Consider the following 13351-nt stretch of genomic DNA (forward strand, 5'->3'; position numbering starts at 1 on the left):
AAAGGAAGAAATTGAAAAGAAACTATATTGTTCCAGGAAACTACTGTCCTGTAGTACTGCTGTGGATTATAGAGGATCATCTCCAAGCCCTTGTGTTTTTGTACATAATGTGACCATCTGAATACACACTGCTGTTAACCATAGGTGAAAGGGCACAGTATTTCACATTTTACAACTGTAATTGTCAATAATTAACCTGAGGGGGGCTAACTTGAACTGATCCTGTTGGTTAAAGATCAAGAGTTGGAGGTCCCAGTCATAAGAAACAATTTTCTTTTCTTTCTTTTTTTAGAGAGAGAGAGATCTTGAGCATGAAAGGTGGGGGAGGGGCAGAGAGAGAAGCAGACTTCCGGCTGAGCAGGGAGCCAGATGCGGGACTCAACCCCAGGACCCCAAGATCATGACCTGAGCCAAAGACAGACACTTAACTGACTGAGCTACCCAGGGGTCCAAGAAACAGTTTTCTACCTTCTAAGTACCACCTGTCTCTACTGACTATATACACCCACTTGATACAAAATTCTTTTAGGACTTTTTAGGAATGTAACTTGTTTTTTTTGTTTGTCTTTTGATTGGCTTCAAGTTTTTATTTAAATTCTAGGTAGTTAGTAAGCGTATAGTGTAATATTGGTTTCAGGAGTAGAATTAAGTGATTCATCACTTTTTAAAAAAAGATATTATTTATTTATTTGAAAGAGAGAGAGACAGAGATAAGGAGAGAGAGCATAAATGGGGAGGAGAGGGACAAGCAGGCTCCCCGCTGAGCAGGGAGCCCGCTGTGGGGCTCGATCCCAGGACCCTGGGATCATGACCTGAGCCGAAGGCAGATGCTTAACCGACTGAGCCACCCAGGCGCCCCAAGTGATTCATCATTTACATATAACACCTGGTGCTCATCACAACAAGTCCCCTCCTTAATATCCATCACCCATTTAGCCCATCCTCCGCCCACCTCCCTCTATGAACCCTCAGTTTGTTCACTATAGTTAAGAGTCTCTTATGGTTTGCTTCCCTCTCTTTTCTTTTCCCTTTCCCCTACGTTCACCTGTTTTGTTTCTTAAATTCCACATATGAGTGAAATCATACGGTATTTGTTTTTCTCTATTTCACTTAGTATAATACACTCTAGCTCTATCCATGTCATTGCAAATGGCAAGTTTTCATTCTTTTTGATGGCTAAGTAATATTCTTTATCCATTCATCAGTTGATGGACATTTGGGCTCTTTCCATAATTTGGCTACTGTCCATAATGCTGCTATAAACATCAGGACTGTAATTTGAATAATTTTATACTTTTTAGTATATGATCAATTAAAATTAGTAAGGTATTTTTATAGAATGAGTTAGGAATATTGAAAGTCACATGAAGGGTTTCATTCTTGTTATTATTTTAATTAGTTATATTTAAATTTTCTTTAAAAATTAGGAGCCTCTGTCTTCTTACAAAATTAACATTCTATGACAGTCCATAGCAGCCTTCATCAAAGAGATTCCATGGAAAAATACAGGCTGAATGACTGAGTGAAAGATTTAGTAGAACCCAGAATGAGGTCAAGTGAAAAAAAAAAAAATCATTATAATCCTCACAATAAGAAGCCGTATAGGAATAAATGGTTCATAAGGAAAGGAGCTTCAATGGCAAAAAAAGAAAAAAAGAAAAGAAAAGAAAAAAGAAAAAAGGAAGAGGGGATAGTAAAAGTACACTGAGACTACAATGAATAAATAATTTGTGGTGTATTCATCTATTCATATAATGGCCAGCTATCCAGCAATGAAAACTAATAAACTATAGCTGTAGCTATTAATATAAATGCATCTCAAAAACATAAGATTGAGTCATAAAAGCAAGTCACAAAATGATACATATGGCATGACTACATATATTAACTTTAAAAAACATGTGAAATGAGGGGTACCTGGGTGGCTCAGTCAGTTAAGTCCGACTCTTGATCTCAGCTCAGGTTTTGATCTCAGGTTTGTGAGTTCAAGCTCTGCACAGGGCTCCACACTGGGTGTGGAACCTACTTAAAAAAGCAAAAAGAACATTCAGAATGAAACCATGTTAGTTATGGCACATGCATATAGGGTAGAATTGAAAAACAAGGAGCAATAACCAGAATTCAGAAGAGTGAATACCTCTGGGGCAAGTAAGAGAAAGGAAAAGAGAAGGCACATGGCATAGTGGGGTGCTTCTAGGGTATTGGTTATATTCTGTTTTTTTATGCTGGAATGGCTTCTGGACAATGGAATTGAGGTAGGAAAGGATGAGATGAGAAGAAATGAGATCGAGACTGTTTTCATTTGAAAAACTTTTCATATAGTCTAAGTTATTCTTATATCTTATAACTCAAAAAAATTTTTTTAATTTAAGAAACTGATTTTGAAAAGAACACGTAAAAAACAAAACCAACCAAACAAAAAACAACCTAACTACTATTAAAAGTGATTGTAGGGAAAAAAAATTTGCCACCCCAAAATGGGTTTCTTTGGCATGTGGATTTTAGGCTGATTATTTTTAAGAAACAAAAGGCTCAGGAAGAACCTTTGACTTTCCCCCCCCCAACTACCTAAAAGAATTTGGATAAATGACCTGTTCAAGGAAGGGAGCTATCACCATAAATGACAATATAATATAAACTATGTGTGGTAGAAAGGAAGAAACTTAGCAAAGTCTGTTAAAATTCCCTCTATGTCATACTGTTTCTATATGGCCCAGCAAATATTTGTTTACCAAGCATTTGCTCTTTTTCATCTTTCTGTAAATAGTTCTCCTCCCCTTTGAAGCCCCAGATCCCTGCCCCCTTCTCCTCAGTTCAGGATGACATATATGTCTCATTTTGCCTGACTGTCTTTGGAATCTCTCATGTTTATGTGGATTCTCCAAACATATACAATTAAATTTGATTTTCTCCTATTAATCTTTCCCATGTCAATATAATTCTTAGACCAGCCAAAAGAATTTTAAAAGGTAGAGAAAATTTTTTTCTCCCCAACAGCATGATGTAGGTCTATATCAACTGATGCAGGAACATGTTCAAGGTATATTGTTAAATGAAAATGTTGTAAAGCGACATGTATGAGATAATTTCATCTAGTGAATGCACACTGCCTGCCAGGTGTCTACTAAACGTTGTACATGAAAAATTTTTAATTCTCACAACCTGAAGAATTACATAAAAATTAAATTGGATAAGAAATACTGTTAATATTACCATCTCATGGATGAGGAAACTCAGAGACAGAAATTAAGTGACTTTCCGGGGCGCCTGGGTGGCTCAGTTGTTAAGCGTCTGTCTTCAGCTCAGGTCAGGTCATGGTCCCAGGGTCCTGGGATCGAGCCCCGCATCGGGCTCCCTGCTCTGCGGGAAGCCTGCTTCTCCCTCTCCCACTCCCCCTGCTTGTGTTCCCTCTCTCGCTGTGTCTCTCTCTGTCAAATAAATAAATAAAATCTTAAAAAAAAAAAAAAAAAAGAAATTAAGTGACTTTCCAATAGCAACATACTTGTGAATGGTGGAGCTGGTTTTTCAATTCTGAACTGACATCAGAGTCTGATCTCTTAACTACTACCATATTCCATCAATTCTAAGCTGTACATTTCTCCACTTTTGAACACTTCTGAAAATTGGGCTATATCTTAAAATCACTATAGGCTGGGTGTAGTCCTGACATGGATGTTATTGTTTGTGCTTGAGCTTGCAGGATGGATGTCAATGGCTTGAAAGAGAATCCCAGAGAAAATAAGAGAGTGCCTTTGTTCCACTATTAAATGAAATGCTCTTGTTGGCACAGAGGACAATGCAGGGGGTGGGGGGTGGCAAGTAAGGTAGGGGTAAAGGAACACCTATGACTCTGACTTGAGAAATTATTCAAAAGAGCTGGATTGTAAAAGTGAACAAGTTGTAGGAAAACCCTAACTCATGTCACTTATATTTTCTTTTTTACACTTCCACAAGAGTAATATAAGATAATAATCTATTTCTAAATAAGTTTCAGTTCTTTTATTTATTTTTTAAAGATTTATTTAGAGAGAAAGCGAGAGCACGAGTTGGGGGAGGGGCAGAGGGGGAGAGAGAGAGAAGCAGACTCCCTGCTGAGCATGGAGCCCGATGTGGAGCTTGATCTCATAACCCTGAGATCCCGACCTGAGCCAAAATCAAGAGTTGGACGCTTAACTGACTGAGCCACTCAGGGGGCCCAATAAGTTTCAATTCTTTTATGATAAAAATCTATCTAAGTTTTAAAGAACACTTTCAATAAGAATAAAATAAAAATTCTGAGTGATGAGAAAGGATTGTTTTGTAATTTTTTGGTAGATTTCCCCCTTATTATTTTATCTGAGATTTGATGAAATCTAGTATGTCTTGCTCACAGTTACCTCTAAAGTACTTACTGACTTTTTTAAGGAAAAAATGCATTTTTAAAGTGATCAAATATAAAAATACACACACACACACCTGAAACATTATTTACCCTACCATGTGGGATGCTTTGTGAAATTTTATGTTCTATGTTCTTTCATTTAAAAAAATTGTTGGTCACAACTTAGTAAACAGATCATACAAATTGCTAGAACACAAACATGTGCTACCAATGCTAATGAACAATTTAAGGGAACTTGATAATCTTCCTTCTTAGAATTAGCCCACTATGCATTGCAGGCTTTCAGTGTGCATATAAATCACCTTCCTTCCCAGGCTCAATAGCTGAGGGAAATGACTTGCAACCATGTAACAGAACCATATGCCTATATTGTACATTTTATATAAAGTCATCTTTAGATATATTATTTCATTTAATCTTCATAAATAATCCTGTGAAGGTAAGCAGGGAAAATATCAGATTCACTTTATAGCTGATCAAGTTAAATTTCAGAAAGTTTCAGCTTTTCCAGTTATCATATACCCAGTAAGAAGTAAGAATAAGAACATGAACATTTAGGCGGGGGGCTCTTTTCTCTAAATCACATGGCCTCTGAGAGTATAACTGAACTCAAATGTGTATTTTCACCACTTCATCCTCACTTTCTTATTGTGGACTCAAGATTTGTTATAGAATACAATGAAGCATCCAATCCTAGACTTGTCATGCCAGATTTCTACCAGTAAAAACATATGGCTGCTGAATGTATATTTTTAGGAAAGCACTGTTTCCTTGCTTCTAGTTTAAGGGAGCATGAGTATGAAAGAACTTTGGGCAAAGAAAATGGAAGGGAAGTTAGATGAAAGGATATAAAATGGAATGTTTTGGTGCATTTTAGTGCTTATAAGCTTTTACTTTTGTAGGACAGTTCAATGGAGAATTTAATGTGGATGAAACTTGAAGCTTTTTCTTTTTTTTTAAGATTTTATTTATTTATTTGACAGAGAGAGAGAGCGAGAGCAGGAACACAGGCAGGGGGAGTGGAAGAGGGAGAAGAAGGCTTCCCACCGAGCAGGGAGCCCGATGTGGGACTCGATCCCAGGACCCCGGGAACACGACCTGAGCCAAAGGCAGACGCTTAACCAACTGAGTCACCCAGGCGCCCCAGAACTTTGAAGCTTTATAAAAGGACATCCAAACTCAAATTTTGAATATGTAATGATGCTGAACCATGGTCTTCAAAAACTTGGTACTTAATGCTCTCCTAAAGTGCTATTTTAAGTGATATTTATGGCACAATGCAAATTGATCCGTTTTTGTCTATTTAGTAATGGCCCTTGGATTTCTTTAAATGAAGTCCATGCTAGAATCCAGAGATAACCTGTGTTCTGCAAAATTGCTGGGGGAATCTAAGACCCCAGGGACCTCAGAAGCCTTGCCCCACCCATCTCAATGCTCTCCACAACCAGGTACCTTCAGCAGGGGTAACTTCCCGACTTTTTGTTACACTGTAATGTTTTTTATCATATTCCTTACAAATTTCACTGTTTTCCTTTTTCATCATCTCCTACAAAGTTTTTCTCCCACATTATTTTATCTTTCATTACATAGTTTGTCAAACATATGTAACATAGTACCATCGACACACACCGCAAGGAGTGCCCCTGCCAGGGACCCCATGCTTCAGAGGGCCCATGCCTCTGTGGTGCAGAATACAGTGCTCAACATTCCCCCAGAGCCTTGGCGACCCTAAAGATCCACCTTGGTGACGAACCCTCTTCCTGCCCTGGATTTCTCCACTGTTGTCCCAGGTCCTGGAAACCAGACTACTTACTGTGTTTGACCACTGTGAGGTTTGTGTTACTTCTGCTAACACCAGAGGCAGAAACTATTTAGGGACTGTAGGGGAGATCTGAGTGGCAGAAATGCTTGGATAAGAGAAAAGACAGATGAATAAATTTGTCTAGTTCTTCCTTTCTGAGAGTATGAATACATCACTGCTCTCATAACTAAGTACCTTTTCCCAGTAGAATCAAGTAACTATTTTCTTTTTTTTTTTAAGATTTATTTATTTATTTATTTATTTATTTATTTATTTATTTGTCAGTGAGAGAGAGAGAATAAGACAGAGAGCACAAGCAGGGGAGCGGCAGGCAGAGGAAGAAGCAGGCTCACTGCTGAGCAGGGAGCCCGACACGGGGCTCAATTGCAGGACCCTGGGATCATGACCTGAGCCGAAGGCAGACACTTAATCCACTGAGCCACCCAGGCGTCCCAAGTAACTATTTTCTTACTTCTCTTTGGGTTCCAATTTGTGGTTCCAGGGCTCTCATGAATTAGTGTAGCATTGGCAATAGTAACACGTAAGACTGAGGAATGTGTTACAATACAATATAAATCTTATTATGCCTACATTTATTGATGTACGTGGGTCTAGATGAAACATGTTGGAGCCTGACACCAATTCTTTACTTTGACTAGACGGATATTGAACATTAGAATGACAATTTTTGATATAAAATATTTTAAAAGATTTAATTAAAATAAAAAGTGAAATAACAATTTTGGCTTTATTTTAAAATTCTGATTTGAATTTTTAATTTTCATTCTTGTAATTTGTGTTTTGACTTTTAAAGGTTCATAAATCATTTAAAATATTTGGATAAATGGCTTACAGGTGTCTATATTCTTGCCTCGGAATTCAGGGTGGGTCTGATGTGATAATCTCCCCTCTCCCCTTTAAACTAAATAATTTCTCAGTCATCTTCTTTAAAGCATTGTCTAACATTGTATATCCAGTGTATTGTGTACTAGGATGTTGGTTACAAATCCTTTCCATGTTCTAACCAAGTGTAGTTATTTCAGTATCAAGATCAAGGAAGCAACTTGGGACAAGAAATGTCATCATAAAGGTATGTTCTACATACACTGTAAAAATATTTGAAATGTGAAAGTAAAGCCCAAAAACATTAGATTAAATGCACATAATAATAACATTCAGCCATTTTTACTAATTGTCCCAGAATTTCCATAAAAATGTAATCTCATCCCATATTCTTTATTCTAAAACTTCTGGGAATTATGAAGGATTCCCTATTTTTCCTCTTCTTCTAGGAAAAGTGCTCAATTCAAATTAAATGCCCAGTTTGATTTAAAATTTCAAGTCTGCACATCTCTGGAAAGAAGGGCTCTTTAAGACAATTAAAAATACCTGGGTTCAAATCCATTTGAGATTGTGATAGCCTGTACAAAATTCTTAACTTTTCTGAGAGTCGATTTCCCTGTCTATGCAGTAGGGATAAAATAATACATGTTTCATAAATGGTAGCAGACACAGAGTAGCGGCCTAAGAGTTAGCTGTTATTATAGCTGAGCAGAGAGGAAATCTATGCAGAACTAAATATGCCAACTTGAGTTACATACTTCAACTCTCTGAGCCCCAGTTTCCTCTGCACCATGATCCAGATCAACACATAATAGGAGCTCAATAAATTGTGGTTTATTATCATCCACTATTATAAAATGGGCCAACTACCAAAGAATAAGAAGGTACCGCCTATTGCAAATGGTTATTCCTTTACCTTAAAAACACTCATTATTTACATTTCTGTTTACCCAGAGAAACAATGCTCACTTCTTGGTTTTTCAACTTTTTTATAAACATTGCTACCTTTCACAAAAAGCAAATAATTAGCTAATACAGTGGAGGTCATTTATTCATCTACTTACTGAAATGCTTTCCAGTATGCTGTGTAATCTTTTTCCACGTTTAAATGGTCCTAGAAAACCTAGTTAATGGGTGAAAAACTTATTGAAAATTCATCTTTCAGGTGTCATGGAGTTTGATTGGGACCTAAGAGAAGCCAGGAGTAAAATAATCTCTTAGTGGGACATAAGCATTTTTTTGTTCTGTGGCTGGTTGTGGACAGGTTTTGGCTTTAGGGTTCAATGAACTTGAATTGACTACTGTTTTTTGGGGGCATTGAGCTGAGTTCTCCTACAAAGATTAAAACCTAATGCTGAGAATTAGGCTTATGCTGTCCAGGACTGGTCTAACGGTGGTAGGGGGCAGATTTGCAAGGAGAAAGGGAGTTGAGAGGGGTAGATTGTGTTTAGGGGGGTTGGGTGCTTCCCCAAAATGGTAGAGCATACTGGTTATCACCTTAGGATGCTTAGGGCTGCTCCTACAGGTCACTGATTAGAGAAAGAACTTGTTTCTAGAGGAAGCTTTTGTTTCTACTATCTGTAAATCTTTCAGAGTGAGCACTGGAACAGATTTTCCTGAATTATCCCTACCAGTCCATCCTCTGATATGATCAATATTTCCCCCTCCAGACTAAGAAAGGCCACTCATCTTCCTGTAACTCACATGGTGCAGAGATCAGGGCATCTCCTCCTGAATATCAGCAACAGATATCCCAGAAACCCCGCTGGAGACCTTTTCATCTAAACCCCAGTCAGGTTTCACGAAGTAAGATAGCCGTAAGATGGCTTTTTCCAATTTGATTCCATTCAGTTCTTCTTTTGCTCTAGCACTGGGCAAGTTCAGATTTCCAGGATCATGCCTGATGTCAGGCTGGTCAGTATCTCTTTTCCAGAGTACACATTTCCTGCCTACCTTATATTCTCTTTCTACCACTTACCCTGGGAGCAGTGGCAGGATTTACCTCATCACATTCTTCTCTGCTGTTGGCTTTAAGATGCTCAGGTTGTGGGGCGCCTGGGTGGCTCAGTTGGTTAAGCGACTGCCTTCGGCTCAGGTCATGATCCTGGAGTCCCGGGATCGAGTCCCGCATCGGGCTCCCTGCTCAGCAGGGAGTCTGCTTCTCCCTCTGTCCCTCCCCCCTCTCATGCTCTCTCTCTCATTCTCTCTCTCTCAAATAAATAAATAAAATCTTAAAAAAAAAAATTAAAATTAAAAAAAAAAAAAAGATGCTCAGGTTCTGGTTAAAGGTATGTTTGGAGGGAGGGCTTGGTCAAAACACAAATGAACCAACTAGTGAGGGAGTGGCAACAGGAAACTGCCCAGGGTTTAGGAAGTACCAGAGGGGAAAGCTTGACTTTTCTTCATGCCACTTCTCTCTGTGACTCAGAAATGTGGGATTTTGTCAGACAATTCTGTGCAGTTCTTTAACACTAAGCACTGCATGTGTTGGGCACTTATATTTCAGAAAAAAAAAATTCTTTAGAGAGAAACACATGTCTCCTCTCCTTCTTCACCCCGTTTCAGTGAAGGGCACCACTATCTCTGACCGTGATAATCAGAAATCCAAAACCATCCTTGATTCTTCCTTTTTGTTTATCCCTCTTTATCAGTCCACCACCAAATCCTATAGATTTTCACCTTCTGACATAATTTTTAATACATTAACTGATCAGTTGTTTTCAACTAAGGGTGATTTTGACCCCAATGGATGTTTGGCAATGTCCATGGACATTTTGTTTTTTTAATTTTTTTTTTTTAAGAGTTTATTTATTTGAGAGAGAGAGAGAATGAGAGACAGAGAGCATGAGAGGGAGGAGGGTCAGAGGGAGAAGCAGACTCCCTGCTGAGCAGGGAGCCTGATGTGGGAGTCGATCCCGGGACTCCAGGATCATGACCTGAGCCGAAGGCAGTCGCTTAACCAACTGAGCCACCCAGGCGCCCTCCATGGACATTTTTGATTGTCCCAACTGTGGAGGTGCTACTGCCAGGGATGCTGCTAAATATCCTGCATGGGGCTCCCCACGAATCCTCCAATCCAGACTCAAATGCCAATAGTGGTGTGCTTGAACACCCTGCCATGCTCCCCTTGTTAGGACCATGAAATGGGCTCCTAACAGAACTTCCTATTTTTATTTTCCCTACTCTCCTGGCCAGTTGGTAATCTTCCTGCAGCCAGAATCTTTTATAGACATAAATTTGATCATGTCATTTTCCTACTTAGTTATTTAATGTGTTTGCATTGGCTCTTGGGAGAAAAACCAGAATTCTCAACTTGGCCTTTACCTGACCCATGGCTCTTTCTCTAGCCTGGTCTTCAGTATTTTCTTCTCATCTCCCTCTGCTCCAATCACACTACCCTTCCCAGTTCATCCAATCTGTTGTCCGGTCTTAACACCTTTACAAAAACTTTCCTCTGCCCATCCTACTTCCCTGACCCCTGCCAGCCCCAGCAATCACTCTTCATCCTTCTGCTCTCAGTGAAAATGGCACATGCACACAGAAATCATCTGACTGCCCTTCCAACTAGGTGAGGACTGATATAGGAAAGATGTTGGGGTTTGGAGCTGATGGCCAAGAAAGAATTCTTGAGACATCTTTGGTGCAAAAGGTGGTTTTATTAGAGCACAGGGACGGACCTGTGGGCAGAAAGAGCTGTACCGGGGTCATGAGGAGTGGTTGATTATATACTTTCAAGTTTGGAGGGGGTTAGGGATAGCAAAAGTCTCTAAGGAATTTGGAAGCAAGGTTTCCAGGACCTTGAGGGGGGCTAGCTATTATTAGGAAAAGGTCATTTATTATTGTCCAATAAGACCTTAGTTATGATACCCTTCAGGTTTATATCAGTGGGTCATATGCTTGGGGGATTGCCAACACATATCTTGGGGGGTAAAGATAAAGGAAGTTTCCAAAAGAATTTTTATATGTTAAAGCAGACTTACAGGATCAGGGGGTCAGGCTAAGATTGCCTTAGCAAAGTATTAACATTGAGGCAGCTGAGTTCCTAGAAGAATGTCACTCTGCCTGTTCCAAGGACTTGTCAATGGGCTGTAGGTAGTAAGGAAATTTAATTTTTCTGTTGCCTTTGTTTCCCACATCAAGGACCTTAACATAAATGTTTATTCATAGTATCATGCTCCTCTTCTTTTTAGTTCAATCTATAATTCTGTATTTGTGTAGTGAAATGGACGTCCATCCTCCCCTTTCTGGACTCCACCAGTCTCTAAGTTCCAAGAAGGAAGAGATTTTATCTGTTTGGCTCATTATTTTGTTTCAAGTGACTAGCTCAATGCTTGGGAGATACTCAGTAAAATTTGTGAACGAAAAGAAGGAGAAAAGGTGGCAAGACAGGGAAGAGAGACCTAAAGAAGAGAAGGGGAGGGCAGGGAAGAGAAGAGGAACGGAAGGGAGGAGAGAAGGAAAGGGAGAGAGGGAAAAGAGGGTCTAAGAGAGAAAAGGAAGCAAGGACAAGATGTTGGCCTTTCGGTCGGGTTACTTCCTGAAGCTGTCTGCCTCCTTGAAGTAGCCGTGGGCCATTTGAGAGTAATATAGTAATTAAAGGCTTGGAGCTCTAGATTTAGATGACGCCTGGCTTTAAGTCCCACTCGACTTTGCAGCCTGAGGCAAGTTGCTTCTCTCCACTTCACTTTGCTTATCTGTAAAATGAGGCTGATGAGTGATTTGAAGCTTAAATGAAATAATGTTTGCGTGGCGCTTGCAACAACGTCTGGAGTGGTCAGCACACAATATTAACCTCAGCTATTGATATTATTAATATTGTAATTATTTGCCGCAGGGTAGGGCCTCCAGCAGCCACTCCGAGGGGCCCGCCCCTCGCTTCGCTCACCGCTCTCTCATTGGCTGAGGCGCGACAGCGCTTCCACCAATCCGCTAGGCTCGAGACGGAGCAGGTCTACAGGACAGAGCCAATGGGAGCAGGGGTTACAGTCTCCTGGATACGGTGGTAACAGCGGACGCTTTGCGGTTGGCGCCCCTGGATCTTGGAGTAACGGCTGCAGACCCCGTAGGCGGCCTCGGGCATTTCCTACCCGGGACCCGGCTGAGAGAAACACGGCTCATGGCGCAAGGCCGGGAGCGAGAGGAGAACGTCTACGCCACCGCCGGCGCGTCCCTGTCCGTGAGGTGCGGCGTCCACCGCCCGGCGACTGACTTGGGTCTGCGGGAAACTTCCTCTGACCTAATCCCCTCCCTACCCTCTTCTTCCTCCTATTCTTTAGACCCGCTCTCCCGGAAACCTGGACCTCTTCTTTATCCCCCAAAGCTTTCCTGCAGACTCCCCGTGTGACCTCCTGTCTCCATCCCCCGTGCCCCTATTTAGTGACCACATCTCCAGCTGTTTGCACCCCTCCCCCCACTTTTCTGTGACCCGACCCCTCTCACTCATCCACAGTTGCTCTCCTCATTTCTGCCTCGTCTTTCTGGCTCAGTACTCCCGTTTCCCCCTGACCTTTCGTACATAACCTCCCCCGCCCCCCCCCGCCCCCCACACCCATCCTGCCTTCCTGTCCTTGTCATCTTTGGTGATTTCCCCCCCCAAGTTAGGGCAGTCAGGCCCTTCCTTCTAACTACTATCCACTAACTTTGGATTTATTTGCACTTTTAGTGGTCTTTGAAAAGTATAAAGAGCTGCACAGATAAAAGGGGTATTTCTTTGCTTCCACATTTTAGAGTTTCATACAGCATCTTCCGCCGGCCCCGGCTCTACTCTCCAGGCCGTGGAAGTCTCTCACCAAACTAGTGTCCTTCTCTATCCTTCCCCACCATCTTTAAGCATAAATTTAGTATTTAAATAAAAGTCGAATCAGACTCTCCTTCCGAAGCATACACCCACCACACATTCCTTACTTAAAAATACGTTCCTTTGTGTTCTAACCTTTTTATTCATGTTGACTTAATTCCATTTATTTTCTGCATTTATCTGTATTTTTAGATCTAAAATAACAGCTATACACCCTTCATCTTGGTAAAGAAACAGTTTTCCTACTTGGCTCACAACCACAAAGCAGGCTGCCCGATTCAAAGTTGTTTTTTAAAGCTTATTTTTAAAATCAAAACAAAGATAATAGAACGGCCCAGGATACACCCTGTTTTGTCCTAGATCAGGCTCTTTTCTCTCTCTGTTGTTTTTACTTTTTCTTTTCCAAGTATTCAAACCCCAGAAATCCTTCTGAGACTTTCTCAGGTTTGATCAGAGGATTTGCTTCACTGAAAAAGTTCTCTGAAGAAGGCTGTTAAGACCTAAGACTAAATTTCTATAGTGCCTGGAC

General features: G+C 40.5%; 1 protein-coding gene across 1 annotated transcript in view; it reads left to right on the forward strand.

The window, feature by feature from the left end:
* The first annotated feature begins 12052 nt into the window (after positions 1 to 12052).
* The window catches only part of CFAP43 (cilia and flagella associated protein 43), a 111343-nt gene continuing 110044 nt past the window's right edge, over positions 12053 to 13351 (forward strand). Inside the window, exon 1 of the mRNA XM_078077143.1 lies at positions 12053 to 12206. Within this exon, the coding sequence (XP_077933269.1) occupies positions 12142 to 12206 (65 nt within the window). The 5' untranslated portion in view covers positions 12053 to 12141. The remainder of the gene's footprint in view (positions 12207 to 13351) is intronic.

This window comes from Halichoerus grypus, chromosome 7, assembly GCF_964656455.1.
Source record: "Halichoerus grypus chromosome 7, mHalGry1.hap1.1, whole genome shotgun sequence".
Classification (NCBI taxonomy): domain Eukaryota; kingdom Metazoa; phylum Chordata; class Mammalia; order Carnivora; family Phocidae; genus Halichoerus; species Halichoerus grypus.